At 38.2% G+C, this 24,505-nt stretch overlaps 2 protein-coding genes across 2 annotated transcripts in view; both read right to left on the reverse strand.

Moving 5' to 3' along the window:
- TRIP11 (thyroid hormone receptor interactor 11) overlaps window positions 1–4,983 on the reverse strand; it is a 29,330-nt gene extending 24,347 nt beyond the window's left edge. The window contains exons 1-3 of the mRNA XM_042047790.1: window positions 4,526–4,983; window positions 2,077–2,153; window positions 991–1,101 (exon numbers count right to left, since the gene is read on the reverse strand). Of these exons, the coding sequence (XP_041903724.1) occupies window positions 991–1,101; window positions 2,077–2,153; window positions 4,526–4,664 (327 nt within the window). The 5' untranslated portion in view covers window positions 4,665–4,983. The remainder of the gene's footprint in view (window positions 1–990; window positions 1,102–2,076; window positions 2,154–4,525) is intronic.
- Window positions 4,984–7,133: 2,150 nt separating this feature from the next.
- Window positions 7,134–24,307, reverse strand: ATXN3 (ataxin 3). Its single transcript, XM_042047792.1, has 11 exons — window positions 24,211–24,307; window positions 20,576–20,740; window positions 20,020–20,064; window positions 18,644–18,729; window positions 18,197–18,263; window positions 15,727–15,814; window positions 15,345–15,477; window positions 14,112–14,287; window positions 13,559–13,682; window positions 12,766–12,854; window positions 7,134–12,135 (listed from the first exon to the last, which is right to left on the reverse strand). The coding sequence occupies exons 1-11, from the start codon at window positions 24,232–24,234 to the stop codon at window positions 12,041–12,043; spliced, it is 1,092 nt and encodes a 363-aa protein (XP_041903726.1). The 5' UTR covers window positions 24,235–24,307; the 3' UTR covers window positions 7,134–12,040.
- Window positions 24,308–24,505: the final 198 nt, after the last annotated feature.

The following is a 24,505-nucleotide window of genomic DNA, read 5'->3' on the forward strand; positions in this document are numbered from 1 at the left end:
TTTCCCGCCAGCACAAATAACGGATCACTTTCACTAGAAAAAGAAAAACAACCCTAAACATTCTCATAATGGAGAAAAACATCCTTAGCTCAAGTGTTAAAAAGTACCTCACACAGAGACACGTTTTTTTTAGCAGCCAAGGTACACAAATAGTATAGCACTATCCAGGCTAACTGATTATACAAAAACTTTAAATATATAAAGAGGGTATTCAGATATGAAAGTTAAGCAATATATTATGCTTTTCCAGTTATTTTTATTACATTTGATTTCTTTCATGTTTAACAACTCAATGTATTGAAAATTTACTCATTTACAATAAGGTGAAATTAGCTACATGTAATTTTCTTTTAACAACTCTGTTACTGTATTTAACAAGCAGAATTTTATACATCTCATAGTTCTGCTTCCTCTAGTTCCCACATGAATTTGTGAATAAAGCAGAAATAAAACTCCCTTTTGTGTAACTCTTGGCATGCTGGCAACTTTCTTCATTTAGGTCTATGAAATCTCATGTTATACAGTAGGCTATAAAGCTGATGCTTCCACCACAAAGAGACATTTCACGAATTTTGAAAGGCAGCTCTGTTCTCTTTAATTGTATATGTTAAGATAAATAATGATATCTAAAGACAAAATAATTGCTTAAAATGGGAATTTGTTCCTGTTGCCTTCATTAAAAGTAACTGAATCAGAAATACAAAGCAGTATATAGTGTCTTTTCTCACAGTGATCCAGAAACAACAGAAATTCCGACAGCTGCATGACATTCCCAGAGCATTTTCTCTTGCCTCAACTATCCCCTGGAAGCTTGGCTTGCATCACATGATTCAGTGAAATATATCTTAGCCTACATTAACAAACCAAGAAACCATAGCTATGACCAGTATTTCCACTGGAAGAGAACAGACACTGCAACAAAGGAATTAAACAGGACAACAGGCAAGTTTATTTGACAAACATACTGAGAAATTTTACTCTGTATCCTACCTCTTTCTGTTGAAGCTGATTGCGGTACTCAATAGACAACTGCTTTATTTGCAGCTCTGCTGCTTCATGCTTTTCTTCTAAGTCACTACAGACTTTTTTCAGTCTATCATTCTATCAAAAATGAGAAATGAATGTTGGTAAACTCAGAGCACTTCTTAAAGAATCAGAAAAGCAAAAGGCTACTGAACAGAAAAGAAGTAAGTTAAATTGTACAGGTTTCTCATGCTATTTAATTCAAAACACACAGTAACAGCAATGTTCAAGCGTGGGCCCAAAATCATGGTCACATCCAAGCTTTCCATTTTTACATAGCATGGACTCCAGCTCATTCTCAGAAAAAGTTTTGTGATGACCAGAGATAAATGCCAAGGTTTAAAAAACTCACGGCTGAATCACTTGGATCTTAGCAAGATCCACAGGTAGAATTTAAGAATTTAAGCCACAAAGCACAAATTGGAGCTCATACCCAGTGTTCTCTCTCTGACCTTAGCCAATAGCAGATGGCAAAAAACTAGAAAGAGGACAAGCAGGAACAGTTATGGCCCCAAAATAGTATCGTAACTTCACAATGCTCTTAAGGGCTGAAGACATACATGAAAGTTGTTTGTTTAGAGACATAAATAAAGTCTCAAGACCAACAAGTCTCTTATAAGAGCGCACAAAGCTACTTTCCATGAGGACACATGAGATTTATAAGTGGTTTTGGAGGAGCATGAGCAGCCATAGCTATGTCAAAAATGATCATACGGTAGGACAACAGAGAGAGAACAGAAGCAGGGAAAACGCCCACTCTTTTCAGAGCTAAGCCTACTGCTGCAGTCCTAGTCCACACGATAGGCAGGAACAGTCACAGCATGCAGCAGTTAGCAAAACATGAAAACTTGCACCACATGCATACACCAATAAACCAATGTGCCTCCCTAGCTGTGATGGCAGTTTGTCACAAAAAGTCACATTCTAATGCCACTGTCACCGTTGTTTCTGGATTTACCCAGGGACAAGCAACTTCAGTGCAATATTTCAACTTTATACAAAACAAATTCTATGCATTGCTCTTAATTATAATAGTGTTTCAAAAAGTCTTACTTCAAACTTCTGTGCTGCATTAATACTTTCTATTTCTCTGAGTCTAGAATTGGACACATGGAGTTCTGTTGCTGCATCTGAAAGAAAGTGAAAATTATTAATACATATCTTACTTCAGACTGCTTTAATGTTCATTCCTAGGTAAATATCAAAAGTTGTTTTCATCAGAACACTGTAAGAATTATTTTTCAGACAATCTTTCTGAATGTAATTTAGTTCACTCATATTTAGGCTTTAAACCAAATCAAAACCCTAACAGATTAGTATGGATTTAAGCTTTAAAGTAAGGGAGATAAAAATGTTTTACTTGACTATTTCGTGTCCCTGAATCTGTTTCTCATTTCAGACTTGCTCCTGACCTGAGAGTTGTGTGTTTCTCTGTAATGCCATGTGAAGTTTCAAAACAAGTATTAATTCCATTAAATACACATAACAGTGACTGAATTTTCAGAATAAAAAATGAACCACCCACACCCAACAAAACCCACACAACAAAACATCAACCCTGTAAGAGTCATTGTCTCTTAAAGAGGTGATAGATACATCTACTATCCCAGTTAATCCAATAGAAAAAGCACATAATTCGAGATATACTTTAATGACCAATCTTCCTCAAATTGACTATGTTTATTTCTCCTATGTCCCACCTTTAACGGACAGAAACACCACATTTCCTTTTATCAATGAGAAATATCCCGAACTGGCTATAAAGCAACCTTGACAATATTTCAAAATTTGAAATAAGTACAAGTTCCAAGTAAATACTGTATTTCATAATTTCCTACGTGCTGTTTAAAACTGAGACAGCTCAAGCACTGCAGAGGCAACAATTTACACATGAAAACTGCGAAACAGAAGATGTGCAAGTCCATAATCCACAAATAACTGATGGCAGTCAAAACACTGAATGCAAGGGTAATACTAAAAACTAGGAAACTTTTACCAACTAGGAAATTTAAAAAACCCAAACTGTAAGGAAGTACTTGAAAAGTTTTGTTTAGGCCACACAGTATTTAAAGGTCTTTATAAAAGAATACTTGGATGACACTAGATTTTTTACACCCTGGAGTCTAGTAACCCATACAAATACACTACTCTGAAATTTTTAGGAAAATTAAGATGTTGACAGCAGTATCTAGCAGTGAAGTACACCTGGAAATACCTACTGAACATCAGTACATCTCTCTTGCACAAACTCATGCACAAATGTGTGAGTTTACAAATTATCTTTTAAAAAGCAAAACAAACACCCTTGATGACTGCACAGCTCAGGAGCATAAAATAGCTTTCCAAATTAAACTACTACAGATTTTGAAATTTAAAACCATTCTAAGAAAGTCTTCCAGAAAAGTGAAAAAAATTACTTCACAGTTGTCAGAATTTCTCTCTTCTGAGCATTCTACCTGTGTACCAGAAAGGCCATCCATATGAAACCCATTGTATCAGCTTGCCAACAAGGTTTCTACAACATATGTTTCTATAATATTCTTTCACAATAGATGACAGGTTGTAAATGAAGTAGAACTGCTTAATTTCACATTTAAGATGACTATTCAGAAGTCTTAGCTGTTCTTTGTGGTTCCTATTCTTAACATTGTTTTGAGAAAGCTAACTTTTAAAATAATCTGTAGTTACAAGATCGTAAACAATACTAGGGATATTAATCTATTGATACTTATTACACATTATACAACTGCTTTACTAAAGTTTTTTCAAAAATTTGTAACAAGAAGTCATTATTAAAAATATGAAGAAAATATTATATTCTAGAATAGATTTACTATTGGTTTATAGAAAATCTTACTCTGATGTCTCTGACTTTTTTGTTCTAACTTTCTGTTTTAAAGATAAATCGTTCTAGCCTCTAATCCTTATAAAGCAAGGGCCATATTTTCCTACTTGGCTGTAAGAGAATTGTAGAACTCGACAGGTTTCTCTGGGCTCAACGGAAATATAAACAAAAACATGACAAACACTGAACCTTTGCCTGTGTGACACGTCAGACTTAGATCACACCAGCAGCAAAACAACCTCTGTACTACAACTCTGCAGTTTTATGGAACCAGTGTAAAAGCAGCTAATTAACTGAGAGTTTAGATAAACTAAGCAAACAGAAAGGAGAAAGAGTGTTGTTTGAGTGCTGTCATTCCGGAGCAACATAACACTTCATGCAATTCAGAAACTTCTGAATAATAAGCCTAAAATAGGTTCACGTTTGCTATTAGAGCCCGGGAATATATTTGTGTATTCTCCAGATCCTGAGATCACAAGAGCAGAATAAAAACAAAGGCAGCAAAGCCAGCAGCATTCGAGAAAAGCACCAAGCCGGGATCAGCTCCCTCCCGGCCAGTGCGGGCAGCGCAAGCCCCGCCGCTGTCGGTCCGGAGGGGACCGGCGGCCGGAGGAAGAGCTCCTTCGCGGAACCAGGCCCGTCCCCAGCCCCTCTTACCGCCCACTTCCTCCGCTCCTTCCAGAAGGATGTCCTTGGTGAAGCTGGAGATCTGCCCGGTGAGCGAGGACAGGCTGTCGCCCACTTGCCCCAGGGACTGGCCCAGCCCCGAGCCCAGCCCGCCCAGCCACGACGCCATCGCGGCTCGGAGGGCTCCGGGCCTCGCTCGGCCCCGCCGGGCGGCCCCTGCAGCCGGTTCCTGCGGGCCAAGGGGCCGCCTCCGCTTCCCCTTCTCCTGGCTACAGCGGGTCGCGGCTCCTGCTGCGGACTCAGCACACCGGGCTCGGCAACTCCTCCGCCAGCGCCGCGCGCATCCTCCCGGCTCAGCTGCTCCTCCCGGCTTGTTTTGTCTTGTCTCGTCCCGGCTCAGCGACTCCTCCCGGCGGCTTCGGCCGCCACCTCAACGGCAGCCATGACACCCCTCCCAAACACCATCGAGAGCGGCAGCCCGGGCTAGAGCGCCCCCTCGGAGGCGGACATGGCGTGTCCGCGGAAGCAGAGGATGCCGGGATTGTGGCGGAGCCGCGGGCGGGGCGCGGCGGCGTGGAGCGCTGTGTGATCAACGGGCACTCGCCCGGCGGGAGGGAGCCGGGCCGTGAGCAAAGCAGTGTGCTGCGCACGGGAACAGACACGACTTGTGTTCGAATGTGTTCTCACAAAACACACAAGACCTGAAACTCCGGCTGCTTTGGATGTAAATGGAGTGGATAGGGAAGAGGCGACTGAGAGGGGACCTAGTCGATGTCTATCAGCGTCTCAAGGAGAGGTGCCAAGAGGCTGGATCAGGCTCTTCTCGGTGGTTCCCAGCAACAGGACAACGTTTCTGCAACGGGCAGAAAGTGCTGCACAGGAAGATCCACCTGAATATCAGGAAGAACTTGTTTACTGTGCAGTGACTGCACACTGGAACAGATTGCCCAGAGAGGCTGTGCAGTCTCCCTCACTGGAGGTATCCAGGAATCATCTGAATTCTGTGCAATGTGCTCTGGGATCACCCTGCTTGAGCAGGGAGGTTGGACCAGATGACCTACTGTGGTCTCTTCTGTGATTCTTGATTGGATTTCCAGCCAGAACTCCAACGCTGGTCCAATTCAAAATTCTTTTTGATCAAGCGAGGTATTTAAAATTATTTGGGACTACAAGGAGTACTGCACTGTGCAGAAAAAAAGCAGTTTTGTATCAGTCAGAATGATACTGCTATAAAAAAATGTGCATACCGGGAATAAAATACAGGGCAGTTGGCTCATTGCCCGTTTCAAATTGACAACTACATAAAAAGATGCGTAATTAAAGCACCACATCAACGGCAAAATGAAGCTGAGGAGAGCATTTCACAGGTGAAATCTTAGATTTTTAGAGGTCTGAGAATGCAGCAGGCACAGAACACATGCTCTAGAGTTACAAGCTGGCAAACATAACGAGCCAGATGGGGAACAATCTGCTTGTTGCTTCCCAAACAGTATCTTGCAGAGCCTTGGTGAAGGGTTGACCGCTGGCCTGCAATACTGTATTACCTTTTAGCTTTACTGTCCTCTGTCACTCACAGGCAACCCTAAGGCTGGGCATGGTGTATGGTCCAGGAGTTTAGAAGTTAAAAGTTCTCCAATAAAGATTGTTCTCACTCTTCTTCACTGAACAATTCTTCTATCAGGTTTATACCTGATTTTACTAGTATATTGATTTAATGGCATACTTGCCACCCTTACAATTATCCATAATAAAACCAATCATACACCACTTCAAATTCATTTCTGGCTGAAAAAAAAGAGGCATTAAAATTGTAGGAAGTACTAGTGCTGTGACGTAGCATGGAATGTAGATAAATCTTTATCAGTATTATTAATTTGCAATATTGGGTTTAATGGAGATGAAAAGTTTACAATGCTCAAAAGACCCCTTATCATTGGTTTAACAAAACCCATATGGGTCCTCATGACAGTAAAGATGTATCATTTAGTGTTGGGCTAAATAATCTTTATGGGAAACTCTCCTAGCATTTTTTCAACAAAGACCAGGGACATCCTGCAGATGTTTAAAATATTTAGGGATGATAAAAATGTCTTCTATTGTAGGTAATTTTATAATGCCAAGTAAGGCATGTAGTCAATAAAGTAGCACAGAAGGCTTCTTGTCCACTCTTTTTAATTACTACTCCTGCGAAACTAGAAACTGACTATTTAGCATTGCAAGTAATTTTTTTAGCTGTCTGACTTCATCCACTGTTAATAAGGGCACACAAATCATCCAGTATACTCTGTTTTGACTAAGCTACAAAAGCAATGCACAAAAAGAGTGAGTATCCTGGCAGCAAGGGAGGAAACTGTATCTTACTTTAAAAATTACAAAGCATACAATTTTTAAAGATGTAACATAACTATAATTGGCACCAACTTCCTTCCTTAACAGGAGCCTCTTTACACAACTTTTGGAGTATCAACAGATGCAAAGACATCAGATGATGAAATGTCAGCAATGGAAAACTACCCCACTGCTGATGTCTACACACCTCTGGTGCAAAGCCCACTGATACCAGGGATGAGATTTCAATGTTTGATGAGTCTGTGCCCAATCTGCACATACAGGAAAGCACATGTGCAAACACAAGAGAAACATTAGAAGCTATAATCATATTTATTTAAAAAAGTGATATCAAATACAACCATATATATTCATGCCTATTTGGAGAGCATTTTCAAAATACCGAACAGTGCTGCCATTTTCCAGTCAAAACAATGACAAAGCATTTCAGCTTTCCCTTTTAAAATCTTTTCAGTATTCTATGCTTTATATACACAAAATAGACAAAAATTATACAGGAATCCAGAGCCAAAGATGTGATATGAAAACAGTCTTGACAAAAAAATCTATTACTGAAAATGATTTCTAAAATACACAACTATTAGGCAAGAGATGAAAAAAATTATTCCCTTACAAAATCCTAACTCTACCCTGATTTGTACACAGGGGTTTTCATGTAGCAAAAAATAAAATTTTATCAATGCTTACATGCTTTAAAGACAAGATCAAGGTTTTTACCTTGTTTTTTTTTCATTTTGCTTTTGGACAATGGCATTTAAATATTACATCCCTTTGTTCAAACTCTTATAAAAAAGTCCCGTCCTGAATTCACACAGTGCCTGTACTGAGGATGGGGGGAGATTAAAAGAAAAGTGTAGTTATAATTATTTTTCTTAACAAAGAAAATAATGTATAAATATTTTGATTTGGTAAAAGCAGTTGAAAAGTCACACATACTAACTGTCTGAAGAACTGTAACTGGGGAAGGAGGTGACTACGGCAAGTTAAATACTACACCATTCCCTCCATCTCTGAAATGTAAATAAGGCAAAATGTGTGTATGAAGATTAGAAAAGTTTATTGCAAAAGAACTCCTGCTTTTAAGATGAAAACCTGGATACGAGACAAAGCTACTAATTCTACATTGAAGAATTGAGTATTTGGACCAAGCCAGTTTGAATGTAGTAAGTATTATTTTCACTTGAACAAATGATTCTGTGTGTATGGAATAGATATGTACATATTACCTGTTAGACTTCTTTTCCTTCTTTTTTGTAATGATTTGTGAATTAAAGATTTTCCAGGACTTAAGTTTGTTTTATACAAGACAGTAATGGCTTACCAAGCGAACAACATAATTTTCTACCTAAGCCCTTAAAAAAAGTTTCCACATCAATTTTTCTTCTCCTTGAATTCTTATTTCAATCCTTTAAAAGTGATGTGCCGGTAACACGAATTGCAAAATAATACTTCTTTGTAAGTATTATAAGTATTGTAACTAGAGTTCTAGTTCTCTGATCCCATTCCCCTATACTGTATTTTTCAGTATAAAGGCCACCATTTTTATGTTTTCATCATTATTTGAACCAATAATTAATTCTAGAAAATTTCACATTTTAGAACTGTAACATGTTCTTGTTCATCTTTAAAACCTGTCGATTTTGTAAAAGACAGAGCAGCTTGCAAATGATATTTGTCTACTAGATACCCGCAGAAACCATTTTAACCCCCCTACCATTCTGTAAGTTTGTAATAGAAGCAATAGTCCAACATTAAAACACATCATAGATTTAAATTTGTACTGGTTATTTTCAAGTAGTCTGCAAAGGAATAAAGTATGACAAGTAAGAAGAGTACCTTAGCTGAAAATCACACTTAAATTTGCTGCAGTTTTTTGAAGGGCACAGGAAGACCAAATGTTAAAGTACGCCAGAATTGTAACAGATTAGTTTCAAGTCTAGAAAAATGTAAGCATTTAAACAGCTCATATTTGTACCTGCTGCGCCTAACAAGAACTGCATACAAGCATGACTGCATTACAACTCTTTCCTCCTGCCCTCACTGTAAGACCATGAAAGGAGTTTGCAGAATTATACTTAGAGCAGTAATTTTGGAAGATATTTCTTGTATCACTCACTCCCCCTGCTCCTTTGATTTCTACTGGCAGAAAACCATAAATTATGTCACATGGACCATTCACTGGAAAACAGTAAAAATCTGTTGAATGAATGAAGTCTGAAATTCCCTCGAATATAATTTTGTAATTAAAAAAAAATTTTAAAAATCAAAAAAAAAATCAATGTCTGCTCCCTTACAATGGACTTTGGCCTAAAGCTGTAACATGGAAAAAAACCCAACCCTTCAGCTTGACAGGGTAGATAACACCAGGAGGATGCTCTAAATTAGTAAACACCTTAGAAGCGTAGTTAAGCCACATTGAGAACTGTTTACCACTGAAAGAATGCACACCAAAAAATGACATCAGTGTTTTATTGACAGTGTCTTGGCAGGTCCAGACATTTTGAACCTGGGACCTGGGTTATAAAATATGTACTGTCAGCAACTAGTATTAGTCTTTTCCTTAGGTACAGTTCAAATAGAGACCCTGTCACTCCCTTCAAGTCCTGAAAGGAGGTTGTAGTGAGGTGGGTGTCAGCCTCATCTCCCAGGTAGCAAGTGACAAGATGAGAGGAAATGGCCTCAATTTGCACCAGGGGAGGTTCAGGTCAGGAAGTATTTCTTCACTGAAAGGGTTGTCCACCATTGGAACAGGCTGCCCAGGCAAGTGGTTGAGTCCTCCCTCCCTGGAGCTATTTAAAAGAGGTGTAGCTGTGGTGCTTAGGACCATGACATTTAGTGGTGGACTTGGCTGGGTTAATGGTAAGTGACTTTTGATGTGACATGAAAGTTCAACAGCAAGCCTGCATGTTTTAGTGATTATAAAATCATGTAGCTGGCCTGGGTTAGTCAATGAGATTTAAGGGGCTGAGATTTTTTTTTTTTATATAGGGCTGCTAGAGCTATAGAAATAATACATTTTGATTATATTTTCATAATAGAGGATAAAAGGTCTGAGTTCCAAGTACTGGCATCAGATTGCCAGTCTACACCTATTTATAAAAATGACTCTTATTTCAGAATTAGTTTATGGCACAACCAAAAAAGGAAAATTAAGCTGTGGTTAATTGACAGATGAGAAAAAAAAAAAATTTAGTGCTTTAGACACCTTTCTTCATTTCAGTTTCATAGAAATTTCAAACTGAAAGCAGAAAATCACATCCTGAAAAGTATAGCATTTCAAAATGGCATACACACAGATGGACTTTTAAAGTCACTTTTCAGCTATATTAATTTAACACATTACAAATAATTATAATGTGCATGACTATTATTTGAAAAAGACAAAATGCAGTTTTTAAAAAGTAGTGCTGTCTCATGTCATAATCCATATTGTGTAACACAAACCAGTGGTTCTGGTGACATTGGTGAAAATCCAGCACACAGATAAGAAAACCAAAATTTAGCCCAATTATGTATGATATAATAATAGCCTAAGCGATCAGGAAACCATTGCTGTAAACAAATCTTTACTGAGAGGTAAGAGCCCTTTCATGTACAGTACTACTTGATGCTGAATGTGTATTTCCATCTAACTACCATTAATTTCCTACTAATTTTAATTAAATGTTACTGTTGTGCAAAGATGTAACTTCGAAGTATTTTGATAAAGAAATTTGGGGTTATTTTTGAAAGATTCTTAGAATGCCTGTGCTAACTGTTAATGCTTTAACTGGACTACAGCTTATATACTCTATCTACAACATATTTCCATATAATTTATATGTAAACAGAATTTGTATTTCAAGCACCATTTAGGAAAATGAAACATCTCTCTTTTGTTGCACTGAAGTTCAAAGTCAGGTTTGGTCACCCTGTTACACATTCATCCTGGATATCAAAGCAAATGTCTTACAATCCATACCATAAGCTCTCTCACATACTTTGCACTTCCCAATTTTTCTCAGGATCAGAAACAGCATAATAAAAAATTTTAAGGTGCGTGAATAAAGGCCATTCCTGAAAAAACTGCAACATTCTGACAGACACTCATAGAAAGCATTTCAGAAAGAACATCCACACAGGCATAAATATTCATTCTTAAAAGAGCTACTTGCACAGGGGTCATTTCAGACTGCAGGAATGCACCTCGTGTGTGGCACTGACTTTATGGCACCTAAATCCCCTCCTACTTTCTCCTAGACTCCGTTACAGCTCTTTCATACTGAAAGGCCAGAATGAAGGGTTGAGCTTGAAGAGGAAAAGACTCTGGAAGAGGTAGAAAAGAAAACCTGTTCAACCCAATTGAGTATATGCTGCTTTTGTAGTAAAAATACAGTGGCTTAACAAGAAAGAACATAAGAATACAATAATTAAAAACAAACAAGAACTACAAAAAACCCCAAGCCAAATAAGGCAAGTTATCTGCTAAAAGGCAGTATGTTAAACATGAACCTAAAATTTTACAATTGGAATTAAAACCAAAAACTGTTAAGAAGTCAGAAATCACTGAAAGACTCAGGAATAACATGATAATCAACAATACACTGAAAATTTTGTCTTGAATTGAAAAGCATTAAATTTAGGGATTCTTGTTTCTCCTGCAGAATGGATCATTTCAGAAGTGGACAGCAGGATCAAAAAGTTGACATTAAGTCATTAATAATAAACAATCACAAGATAAATAATTTAAGATGAATGGAACTTAATTACTCTCCCCATTTTAGAGTGATCTATTAAAAAGAATTTATGCGCATAACTTACTACTCGTATCTGTTTTTCCATTAGTACTGAAGAAAATCAGTTGATGCTGTTTTCAGCATCATTTGTATCTTCTATAGAATTCTTCAAAACAATTTAAACTTGTTTTTTAAATGCAAGTTACAGCTGCTACCCTTGTCTAATTTTGTTTGTGTGAACAGTTCTATTAATTTTAACAACACTACTCTTGTGAGTAGATGTTTTGTAGTAGGAGTGCTACAGTTCTCTAAATTAGTGCAATCTTTTTTGTATTTGCAGACCCTCTCTAAACTGACCTCCAGCAGCCCCCCTTTCATTCCTGCTTCCAGAACTCTGAAATGAACCCTGTTTGTGCAACATTCACACAGTAGAATTTTAATGGAGACTTAGCATTTTGACAATACGAGGGGAATAATGATGTTATTTCTCCTCTTCTGAATTCAAGTGGTTTCTAACAGACTCCAGAGACATATTCATGGCTGCTTGAAGCATGTCTTCTTCGCTCATATCACCTCCTAAAGACAATAAATGCATACAAGCTGTAATAAATTCACAGTTCTTAATCTCAGTTAAATGTTTTTGTTGTTTCTTTTGTCCACACCCCCCTTTTCCCACCCCACCCACAAAACTGGCTTTGTTATTATAATCACTGAACATTTTGCAAATAGTTTTTTACTGACAAAAGGCAGTTTGCAACCATACACACCAATTCTGGATCATCAATACCTAACACTGGTAAGGTCTACACATGTTCTTCTGAAAACTGGTTCCAATAATTTTGTCAGATATTACTCCAAGTTGTCATACAACTTTAAAAGTAATTTAGAAAACACATAGTTGGCACAAATACCATCAAAGATTCCAATTTGTAATGCTCAAGACAAACAAAACAACAAAAAGCAAAGCTAGAACTCAAGTGGTCTGCTAGCAATGCTCTTCACTTTGAAACAGAATATTGCCATTCAAAGGGAAACAGGCTTTTCAGGAAAGTGATCCTTTCCTTCACTGCCAGTACAGTAACAGCTGTGATACGCAGTCGGAATGGCTGCTGAAGTGACAAAGTAGGCAGACAAGGAAAATTAAGAAACAATACAAAGATAAAAAGGACACATTTCAGCGTTGGATGTAAGTTTAAAAAACAATACCTGGGCCAGCTTCTGGAGTGCTTGAGCTGACAGTTGCCTTATCCTGTAGGTTTGGGGTCTGATCTTGCCGCTGTAGCTGTTGTTGCTGTCTGAAAGTGTTATAAATTTATAAGAGAATAAGATTAACATCAGTATGAGACCTGAATTGAGTTCATTTCATTGCAAGGAAGGCCAAGAGTCAGAAGTAGAAGCTGTTTGGTACAGTAACACCCCTGTGCCCAAAATCTCTTTCATCATTTCACCCTGCTAACCTTCAGACACCTATCTTCCCAGTATTACACTCCAAGCCACATGACTATTTTCCCAGGATTTGGAAGCTCTGCATTCTTATCCTATCATGCCAGGTCTAACTCCTCCCATCCATACCATTTCTCCCTGGTCTTTATTTCCTCCATTACTGTAAGACCGAGATCAGGAAAAACTACAATAACCCAACTTATGTATTAAGAAGGTACACCAGAACAGCAACATAAAATACGTACAATGCTTTTGTGTGATGCACATGAGAAGCATCACTACCAGAAGCAAAGTCTTAGAGAAATAATACTTCTTGTTGGGAAGGTAATTGCAGAAATTTACAGGATTTCATTTAAAATACTTCTATAATGTATGTTTTGTTTTCTTTCCTCACAAGACTTCCAGTAGCAGCAAGACTACTGCATTATTATGTTAGGAAATCATGTTAAGACAGAAAAGGTGTGCTGGACCTTAGTAAGAAACCCATTCACACCCCAAAAAGCACTGAAAAATACAACATGTACTTCCACATGCAGTTTTCTATCAGCTACTTTACTTTTCAAAATATGCTTGTCTTCTCCTTCGCAGTTCTTCTGAGGAAAGGGAGTCTGTCTGACTGCTGTGCGACGACTGAGGAACATTCTGTGGTAATGAGCCTGAGAGCTCACTTCGACGGCTACCTAAAACCAGAACATGCCATATCCTACTAATTATAGTAAAATGAAGTTAGTAAATTAAATACAGCTTAAAAAATGTCTTCAAACTTGAGGAGAAGAAGAAAGAGACTTGTTGGAGAGCTAAGCACCTAGAGTAACTTTGCCTGATACTCTCTTTCCTTCTCACCTTAGAACTGTTTCCCTTTCCTCCTGCCACCCTTTGCCAATTCGTTCTTCTTTCCTAATAATCAATGCCAACATGTAAGTTACAACTTTTCAAAAGGCAGAAGGGAGATGGCTACAGGCAATTCTGGATTGTCCTTCCATGCCTAAAACCAGTCTTTCCAGAGAGCTTGACGCATGCTGGAAAGAGCGCCTGACAAACTGATTCCAGTAGTTGCTTAAAGCATAAGCAACACAAGCAACTGTAAGAAATTTAGATGAGCACTGCACCTTGCATGCTGAGCTGAATGGCTCTGCGAAGATCAGCTTCTTCATCCTCCATATCAATTTCCTGCCTACTTAGAGCTAGGGCTCTCTGAAAATTCTCTTCATCTTCGTCTAACATGCCTGTTCCATCAAAGGGATGGTTAACTTCTATTCCTTGGTCCACATCACTTCTGGGTAGCCTGTGAAATCCATACATTCATCGCAAAATTCAGACAGAAATCACATTAGGTTTTATCATGAGGTTTAAAATTAGTATGTTCTGCTGATTTAACTCTAGGTTTAAGTTTGGAAAAAATATTTCTCCTGTGAAAGTCTGTTATATAAACAAATATTTTCCTGAAAAATGAAAAAGCACAAAAAGGGCTGCAAGCAACTGCAGTGCAACCTTAACATATATTTGCCACATACTGCACTCTAAAACAATGCACATGGTGTCAAGAAGCTGTTAGATAGTAAATCATCAAAAATTATAAGCCCACAAAAAGCCATGATACATGTTATTCAAACCTACTGCTATTGAAACAGTTATACCAGCAGAAAATGGTGCATATGGTCTCCTTCTCAGGAGGCCTGGAAGACCACACTAAAGCAACCCATGTAAACTGTACACACTTTCTATGTTACTGCCAATCATTCCACCGATTTACAACATCAGTTTAACTTTACAAAGCGGAAAAATAATGAATTCCTCTGAGAAGCCTTAAGCCTTTTTATCAGTATGCAATTTGTTCGCTATGCAACTTCAATGAAATCATTGCAGAAGTAGTACTTTCTATGCTTTCAACGATGTTTTGTATTAGCAGAATGCACCAAAAATGAGCAGCACCACAATGTTACAGCAAAATTATTCCAAAAGGGAAGGCTGAATGATTCATATGATGTGGAAATCAGAGATCAGTTTCTCATTCTTTTCTACTTATGACGGAATGCACAAACCAGTCTGAATTATAGAATAATTACTATTAACAGTAGTTTATCAGATATGCTAACCCATTTTCCTCCCCAAGTCAAAAATCTGCAGTATAATATGCTTATGCACATTAGACTCAATGGAAAGACTGGAATCCTTATTAAGGCAGCTTTTACCCACTTAAAAATACACCATTTGTTGCCAATCAGCTTGCTTTTACTGTGTGCAACAGCAGTAAACATTGAACTAAATGTACTTCTTATTACTTCCAAATTGCAAATCAATCATACGGAACATTATCAAAATAAAATCTTTATTTACCTTACCTCTGATCTCTTGACTGTGCTGCCTCTTCTCCAATCAGTTTTGGTCGCTGCATCTGCTGTACCCGAATCATCTGCAGTAGCTGATCAGCCTCACAGTCTGGCAGGTCACCTTTTACTACAAATATGGAATAACCTGAGAAAAAGAAATCATAAGTCTACAGCACTAAAGTGCAGATATAAACACTCTAAAATGCACACTATATGGAATACAATCATGTGCAACTTAAGATGTAAGACTCCACCTTTCATTATAAGGAGTTGGGTTATTTCACTATTTCAATCATAAAACTAAGGGTAGTTAACTGAATACGTAAGTTCTAAGAAATAATGGTTATTACCTACTTTTAATTAATGAGATTTAACATCTGCAAGTTACTATTACCTTCCTGTTGTAATTGAGCCAAGAAAAGTGCAAGATATGTATCTGATATTAGTTCTGGACCCATCAAGAGAGAGTTCAAGTTAAACCACTGTAATTAAGAAAAAAAGAAGGTTGAGAGAACAAATTAGCATGAAGATTACTCGGTAATCCATTCCTGTACATTGTGGTAATTTTCTATTATGGAATATCCAAATAAATCTATTAAAATAAATTACCAAATAAAAGTTTTTTGAAGCATAATACCTATACTGGTAAAGGTTACCCTTCAAATACTCTAACAGGACATCTGAAGTGTGGAAATTACCACATGCTCTCTCCCATTACTGAATACTGGTACCAGGGAAACACAGTAAAACAGATAATCCTTAACCATTGTATTTTGATTTATTTCAGACATCATTCTAAAATTCTGATTAATCCTAGTTTTAAACCTGAAACTAATGAAGCAAGAAACCCATCATCAGTTAATGCTGTGTGTTAAGAAATTAATAGATACAGGAAATAGACATTACTTCCATTAAATACTTTCATTGAACATTCCACCTTTAATAGCAGGTGAAGCTGAAAACTAGTGTTTACCCTTCTCTCAGATAATTTTTAAACTTAAAAATGAAGAAAAATTTACTCAAATTTAATACGCTGAGAGTACAGCACTATATTACAAGAAGGGACACTTCATATAAACCTACACAACTCATTTCTAGTTCCCCAAAGACCATAACTAGTAATTTATAATACTTCTAAGAGAGAAACAGTATTATACTTACATAAAACTTCTAGAGAGAAAATACATTCAATGTGAAACAAAATATTCCACCCTTAAACCCCCATATACATCAATGAAGCTGAAGAACTTTTTTTTAGACCTCCTCATTCAATATTATCCATTTTTAACCAGGAAGCACCATTTGAGATAGAAGAAGGAGAATTCTATCTCCATCCTCACAGAAATGCACTAATCTACCCAAACCTCCATATATGCACCCATACACTTGCAGCCAGGCCCATACAATAATATAAATTACTATCTACCACCCTGTCATGCAATCAGTTTGCCAAAAACACTCTTTGCCACTAGGAATGGGTAAGAAGACCAACAGTGTAGAAAAACACAGAAATAAAAAGTTGGGTAAAAAATATGATGGACAGACTATGGCAACTTTTAAAAGACATTATGGAGGAGAAAGTTTTGTGAAACTAATTTGCTTTAACTGTAACAGAAGAGAAGCAGGTCAAATAAATCTAAGTCCACCTATTTTGTCAAATCTTCTCATTATCCTCTAGATAACAGAAATTTAGTATTGTCTTCATGTGGTTACAGGCCACACATACAAAAAGACAAAAGACATCTCCCCTCCAACTTAGAATGCTTTGGGTTAGAATGCTCTCTCATAAAATTCCACCCAACACGGTTGCATTGTATAATAAGGAGCACTTCAATAATTAAAAAAAAAAAATCCAGCCTTTTTGATATCAAATAAACAAAAATTGTCTGTAAACATTACCCATACTTTTAAACTAAAGCAGAACAGTAGAGTTTAGTTTTCTCATTCATGGGTGATTTTTCTTTATTTTTTTAAATCTGGATGACAACATAAATAGCCAGAACTTACAAAAATGAACCGAATGGGCAAAGAGACCCCTGTCCCACTATTACAGAATCTAAAAGCTGTTTTCCATGAATGTTTTCTATGAAAAAAAGCCCTAAAAAAAACCAAACACCAAATCAGCTCATGTTGTATAAAAGCTTATGAAGTATGATCCAGAACAATGACTGGCTACTGAAATAAAACACTGCATTGGTGCTGTAAGGGACATGGATATGAACTGAGTTGGTACATAGGTACCACATACTAACATGGCCATCCCTTACCTTTAATAACTATTTCCTGCTCAGAATACAATTGTTTCAAAGTTTTATATAATACTACAAAGTTGTGATTCTACTTTCCCAACCCTCATTCTAATGGATAGTCTTCTGAGTATCCATTATTATCCATCAAAACTTTGAACTTTTCCTTATATCTACTGCCTATTTAAACAAACAAAATTATTTTACCATGTCAGTAACTTATTGTAGTAAAATAAGTTTGCATTCTGTAGGGATCCCAATCCTTGTTCAGGATTCCCTACTCCCTCCCACCCCTCAAACAATTTTTCTTCAGTACTTCATGCAGAAAAAAAAAAAGAAAGTAGTCTAAGAAGTCACATAAGACTCTACCAGAGCTGCAGCTCTCTACAGGACAGATTCACAAGGGAATTGATACTACCATCTTTCCCCAGGCTAACATTAACAATGACCTGCCTGGCATTTTTGTAATAAAACAAACATTTACTTTTTTTAAAAAATATGGGATACTATTAAACCAAACTGCAGCAAAAGCTTCAAAAGGGAAGCACAATCTACTTGCAACCACTTTTCCACACCCATTTCTGAAGTAAATTTTAAAATAAAAAAAGACAGTGTCACCTGTTTTCCTAACTTTCGAACTGTAAACCAGTGTTCCTTATAATTACAAATAAATGATTTTTCATTTCTGTAAAAAGAAAAACAAAAGGTATAAATAAAATTAAATACTCTAAAATCAGAGTACATAATAATGTTTAAGATGTTATCACTAATTCGAACTTATATAATAATAAAGTTTCAGTAATACAACCATTTATGTTACATTACCGAATACTCATACTGCTTTTATAATATTTAGGAAGTTGTCAATATCACTGAAATTTCCATATACCTGTGATGCCACAGATACTAAAATATCATGAAGGCAAAGAGGACAGATGTTCTCATGCACCCCCAAAACAAAACAAAAAGTCCAAGTCAGGGGATAATACAAACATCAAAATGCAGCACAGCTTGAAACAGCAATTTTAAAGAAACATTATTTAAATCATAGATTAAAAGTCTTACATAGGATCGATCCCAAGTCTCTGATATTCTGGGCTGTTGAAGAGGATTAGTTCTAAACCCCACACTTTCAAGGCATTGCTTATAACCTGTCAAAAAATAACACTTTTCGTGAGTCAAACTAGTTCAAATCTAAATTCAAGCAATGCAACCATCTTAGCTACACTAAACAATTATACTGTTTTCATAAAACTTAGATTTCAAAACATTGCCAGGAAACCTAGGAATCACATTACTCAAAATGCAGCTGTCATGAATCTACATGCAACGTAACACTCTCATCTTACCTAAGGAGAAGTAACAAAACTAAGATTTAACTCAGCCTTGTTAATGAGTTTACTCCCCCAAACAAAGGTGTAATTTCACCTTCCATAGACACTTCCTAAGCTGTCATCTCTCTACTTGCAATGCACTGCTCTGCCCTTACTTTCCTTCCGCCCCATACAATCTCAATCTTTCTTCACAGTAACTATTGGAAATTTTGTACCACTGGATTATCACAGGATCAGTTTATTGATCTGAGCACCAACTCTTTTACAAAAACTGTTTAAAGCTACACAAAATAACACTGTAAGAATTTTTAAGTTAACAATTCAACTTCCTTTCAGCATGCCAACTGCGCAGCAAATGGCAAAGCAATGACAGGACAAAGAAGTAGAACAAGGAAGCATTTTTTCAGCTACTGAAGCAGCCCAATCAGTGATAGAAAGAAAGCCAAACTGTTAATGGTTTCTTGCTAAATAGAAAAACAGCCTTGTCTGCCATAATGAAGAGAGGCTCTTGAAGAAGTCTGGAGCATCGGCAAGCACCACTGAAAGCTTGGGAGACAGCCAAAGATGCCTAGAGCTCTAATCTAGACACAAGCCCCAATTTGGTGTTCAAAGCTTTTTTTGTTGTTGTTTTGGTTTAAGTATTTATTATTAATTACTTTACCCCTACAGCCCTAAAAAAACAAAATCAAAAAACCTAAGAAAAATCTGCAGATCACTGTGATAACCCTGTAAGCATTGCCAAGGGCCTTCCAGTCTCTAACTTGAGAAAGCAATCTGAATTCTGCTTTTTAAACTGCAGTCTGTAGGAACCGAGGTCTACACCTGAAGTGCCCATAAGAAACAGCTTAGAAGTCAAGCTTATTGCCAGCAGATGTCATTTCACAGTTCTGGAATCCATGCTTCTCCTATGTGTTTGAGGGCCCATGAACTGAAGAACTGCAAGTCACTGCTCTTAATGGAAAACACTGAACACTTGGAAGTCCAGCACTTAATCCCATTAAGCCCATAAACTGGTAACTAGATGAAAAAGCTCAATGCCATTTAAATTATAGAGGAGAACATATATTGCATAAACAGGAAATGGTGTCAGAGGAGAGCTGTGCTTACTTGAATTGAGAAGAATCCACTATCATCCATATTTACAGAAGGCTGCTGCTTGAAGTGAGGTTGGGAGGGAGAAAAGGGAAAAATGGTGTAAGCATAAAAGGTCAAAAATAATTGAATTTTGAAAATAAATGTAACTGCAGATTCTTAAAGCAACAACTTATGTCCTTGTCTGTAAGGCTGATTACAATGCCCAAAATAGGCATGTTAATTTAAAACTCAAACCTTTAGAGATGTTCAGTGCTTAAAGGGCAGACAGACATGGGAATTTCTGTTCCTGTCTGACAGTTGCTTACTGATACTGATCCTCCTGATCATGCCTGATCTTCCTACTTGTAAGATGAAGGTAATGTAGCTTTTTGTTGAATTATTGTAAAGCTGTACTAGTAACACTTGAAAATGACACATCCAAGATGCATGAATGAAAAGGCCTATAAATCTAAAAAGCTTTAGCACTAGAAAATTAACCTTGTCTAGCTACACAAGACTAGCAGGTCTGTGCCAGACAATATTACATTTCAGGCAAATATCAAGCAACCTCAAATGAAGATGATTTTACCTGTAAAAATGTTCTGTATTCTTCACTAGATACTCCTCCCTCTGCCATTCTCATCCTTTCTTCCTCATCCAACTGCTGTGCAATAGAGGATAACTCAACAGGACTAAAGTATTCTCCTTGCAGCAAATTATTCAGACAATGTTGAGCACACAATGAGCCCTCTTGCTAATTGTGGAAGAGAAAAAAATATCAATGATAAGAAAAAAAAAAAGGGGAAAAAAAGAGAAGAAAATCAGGTTAATGTAAACTCTGTAAAATGACTCAGCCATTTCATTCTGGCAAATTTCCTGCCCCCCCCCCCCACTCATGCAGAATACCATATATTCTTTCAATGCATTACACTGCAAGCTATAGAATACAACCCTCCCATCCACTTGAAGGGAAAAAACCTAACATGCATACTACTTTATTTCCTCAAAGGAAATAAATTTCATGTAAAAATTGTTTTTGAAAACACCATAAAAATTGCCAATGACCCAAAAAATCACACAGAGATTCTGCAACCATCAGAACAATGGATTCTATCTTCTTCAAATCATCAATACATGAAAATCAAACAGTTTAGATATCTACTTCCTAGTAGCAAGCACGTTCTGTAACAGACACTCTCATTATTTTTTAACTTTTCTTCCCTTCTGGATGTGGCTATTGACAATCCGCTCTCCATCTTATTGTTGGCAAAGCGATTAGCAGCTGAAGGAGCAGTAAAGCTCCTTTTCCACATGAAATTTACATATAGGAAGTAGATAAAATAAGCTCATACCACTAGTTTGAAAATCTTGAAAACAATGATGGGGAAACAAGAAAAAAATAATTAAATTCAGCATATTAAGCAATGAAAATATTTTTTTATTGATAGACCATTTAAATAAAAACCATTTCAGATAATTTGTTACATGTCCAGCATACTACAGATAATAGAAGTATAGTGTAACATTTTTAGAACACCAGCACAAATTTTAAAAGAGCTAAATAACGATGTCAGTCATGATTTTGGAGTGCAAATTTAAAAAATCTCTAATCTGAATGAATGCATGTCAGGCTCTGTAATTTTCATATGAGAGATAAAATACCGCCTCATTAAATAAACCTCACAACATAAACCAACCAAAGCAGTTTCCTATGAAAAGCAATCCTTTTTAAACAAATAACTCCAGGTGCAAGACAAGCAACATAAATTTTAAAATCTTGCTTTTCTCTTTTGTCTTCATTTTTATTTACACTAAGAACTCTACTATACATGCTCTTCGTTAAAAACAAAACCCCTCAAGAACAATACAGAACATCCCTCCCTTGTACCAGACCCACAGAAACTAAGAATACAAGAGTATGCCTTTGAGCAATATTCTTTAAAATTCCATAAAAGCATCATACAAATCATATGTAGAACTCTCCCATGATCTCCCCACAGCAGAAACCTCCAAAATTCCCTTTACTCCAGAACGTTCCTATGGTTTCATCACTCAGCTGAGCAAAGAGTTATTAAAGCTCCACTGGCTGTACAGCCAGGCTTCAATGGAATCCAGAAACCTCCTCCAGCTCACGCCCTTCCTGCAACAAGAAACTCAAGACTAGACACCAGCTTCTGTCCCTCTGGGACCACATCCTTACTGCTGGTCATATGACAAAACTGTAACAGAAGAACCTGCTCAACAATCACAAGTTTCCCCATCAGAATTATATGAAACCGGTTTAGAAACAGAGGGATACTAAAATACTTCTGAAAATTAGTTGTATTACAGGGTTACATCTTAATTTCACGAAAAGGACCTTTCTGTATCTGTACAGTATTATCTGAAATTAATAAATCTTAATTTTCATATGTAAAAGCTATACACATTAAGTGCCAAATGCAGAAAACAGATCCTACAGTTTTTAACTGACATGAACTTCCATTGTTTTCTGCAGAGAATATTGCCTCTTTTCCATAACCTGAAATCCCCTCATTAAAACCTCTCCTGACATAAACTGCTGCCCTGCTTTCAGTGTTTTCACTCATCTGTATCTTATCAAGGAAAGGACAAACTTCTAAGACAGGGACTCCTGAAGCCCCATCCATCCTTAAATCCTACTTTCTGCAACTGTCATTTCTCTCTAAAAATTGCTTGGTTTTATTAAATTTTCTTTATAAATACCATGTTTCTCATGTCTTTTTATCAAAACAACTGGGGTGTGCAGACACAGCAACATGCAGCACTTCAAAATATTTTGACAGCACTTGATGGGGGAAAAAATACTCCTTAAGACAAAAAGACAGAGATTCAGTTAGATTTTCCTTAAAATAATAACAGAATAAAAATATTTGGTCTTCCAACTTGAAATACATTCAGGTGCAACTTTTTAACTGTGTAACTAACTCACCAGGGAGCACGTATGTTTCACATGAGAGACTGCCAACTCCCCCTTCCCCAGAATGCGTAGCAACTACAAATTACCATCACCTTGTATCTTTGAATGTATTATGCTTTGTCACTTCAATTTCAGCAGTTTTGTTATTAAACTAGAAAGCAACTTAGTAATAAAGACGTTATTTCATACTGCAATAAGCTAGGCCACGTACGAAAAGACTACATTTTGTTAAACTATATTCAAACCTAGACCGAAGGTCACTGAAACAGAGGCCATCATGACTGAAATCCAACACTCACCCTCTGAACAGCAGCTACTTAACACCACAACACTTGCCAAATTTTGTAACCCAAACCTACTCAGAAAGAACACTCCCCAGATTTTATGGATTTCAGAACAATTTTTATAATTTTTTTTAAGGACGGTACACAGCTATCTTACTTGATTTCTTAAGGAAACCAATCCCACACATCAAAACAAAGTAACAGAACTAGTGTTAAGATTAACACAATAAAGTTGAAGAGACGTTGGCAAAGTACAAGAAAAAAAGCCCATTATAATTTGAACAACATTGAAACAGAAGTATGTCATATTTGGGAACCTGGATAAATCACAGCAGTTCACAGAAGCATTTGTCCTCCAAACCAGGAAATACTGCTCGGCACACAGAAGCATAGTTTATGAACTGAGATTTCTTTGGCAGGTCTCCCACTCCCTACTCATTACACGACCCCAACCAAGCTCGGTGAAGAGATAGGTCTGAGAGCACAGGACCAGCCCTGCCTGCCGCTGCTTATCCTCAAACTCATTTCTCAGCTATGCGTGCTCTCTCTTAAAAAACGTAAGTAGCTGCAGCCTACACCTCCTCACACGTGGAATCTGTTTGTGCAGTCCCCACAACACAGTCCCCATGCCGAAGCGGACACCGAGGCTCAGCCCTGACTCTCCTTTTCCTGCAAGGCTGGCACAATCCAGCTGGGAGGGGCCATAAGCACCGGCACCGTCGCGCGAGGGCCCTGGCTCTCCCTCAGGCTGGACGGATGCCCGGGAGGGGCCGCGCGGCCCGGTCCGACACAGCCCGAGCGCACCCCGGGGGCTGCCCCACGGTCAGCGCGGGGACGGGAGGCCCAGCCACCGCCCTGGCAGCTCCTCAGATAAAGCTCGCACGCCTCCCCCGTCTCAGCGGCCCGGACGGCCACAACCGACAGCGCTGTACCGAAGGCAGGAGGGCGGGCGGCAGGGCGGGCGGCGGGACCCGGCCGGCCCTCACTCGCTCCCTCACTCACCCGCTCGTGGAAGATCGACTCCATGTTTACTGTGGCGGCCGCAGCCCCCGCCCCACGTGACCGGTCCGGCCAATCGCAGCGCCCGTCGCCCCCCCGCGGCTCAGGGCAGGCCCCGCTGCCGCGCTGGCGCCCCCTGCTGGGGAGGAGGCCGGCGCGCTGACCCGCCGCTGGCCGCGAGCGCCCCCGCGCGGCGGCGGCCGTGCCCGCAGGGAGCGCACGCGCCGCCTGCTCCGCAGCGGCCCCAGGCCCGGCTCTCCGGCACCGCGCCGAGCAGCGCCCGCTCCTGCCGTGCGCT

This window comes from Corvus kubaryi, unplaced genomic scaffold (genome assembly GCF_017639235.1).
Source record: "Corvus kubaryi isolate FWS band 111438036 unplaced genomic scaffold, C.kubaryi_AGA036_p1.0 66, whole genome shotgun sequence".
Classification (NCBI taxonomy): domain Eukaryota; kingdom Metazoa; phylum Chordata; class Aves; order Passeriformes; family Corvidae; genus Corvus; species Corvus kubaryi.

What these genes read in the sequence shown, in the direction of transcription:
- ATXN3 (XM_042047792.1), bottom strand. Translation starts at nt 24,234, where the DNA reads ATGGAGTCGATCTTCCACGAGCGG. An exon ending in AGTCGATCTTCCACGAGCGG is followed by an intron (nt 20,741 to 24,210) that starts GTGAGTGAGGGA and finishes TTCCACAATTAG; the next exon opens with CAAGAGGGCTCATTGTGTGC. An exon ending in AATACAGAACATTTTTACAG is followed by an intron (nt 20,065 to 20,575) that starts GTAAAATCATCT and finishes CACTTCAAGCAG; the next exon opens with CAGCCTTCTGTAAATATGGA.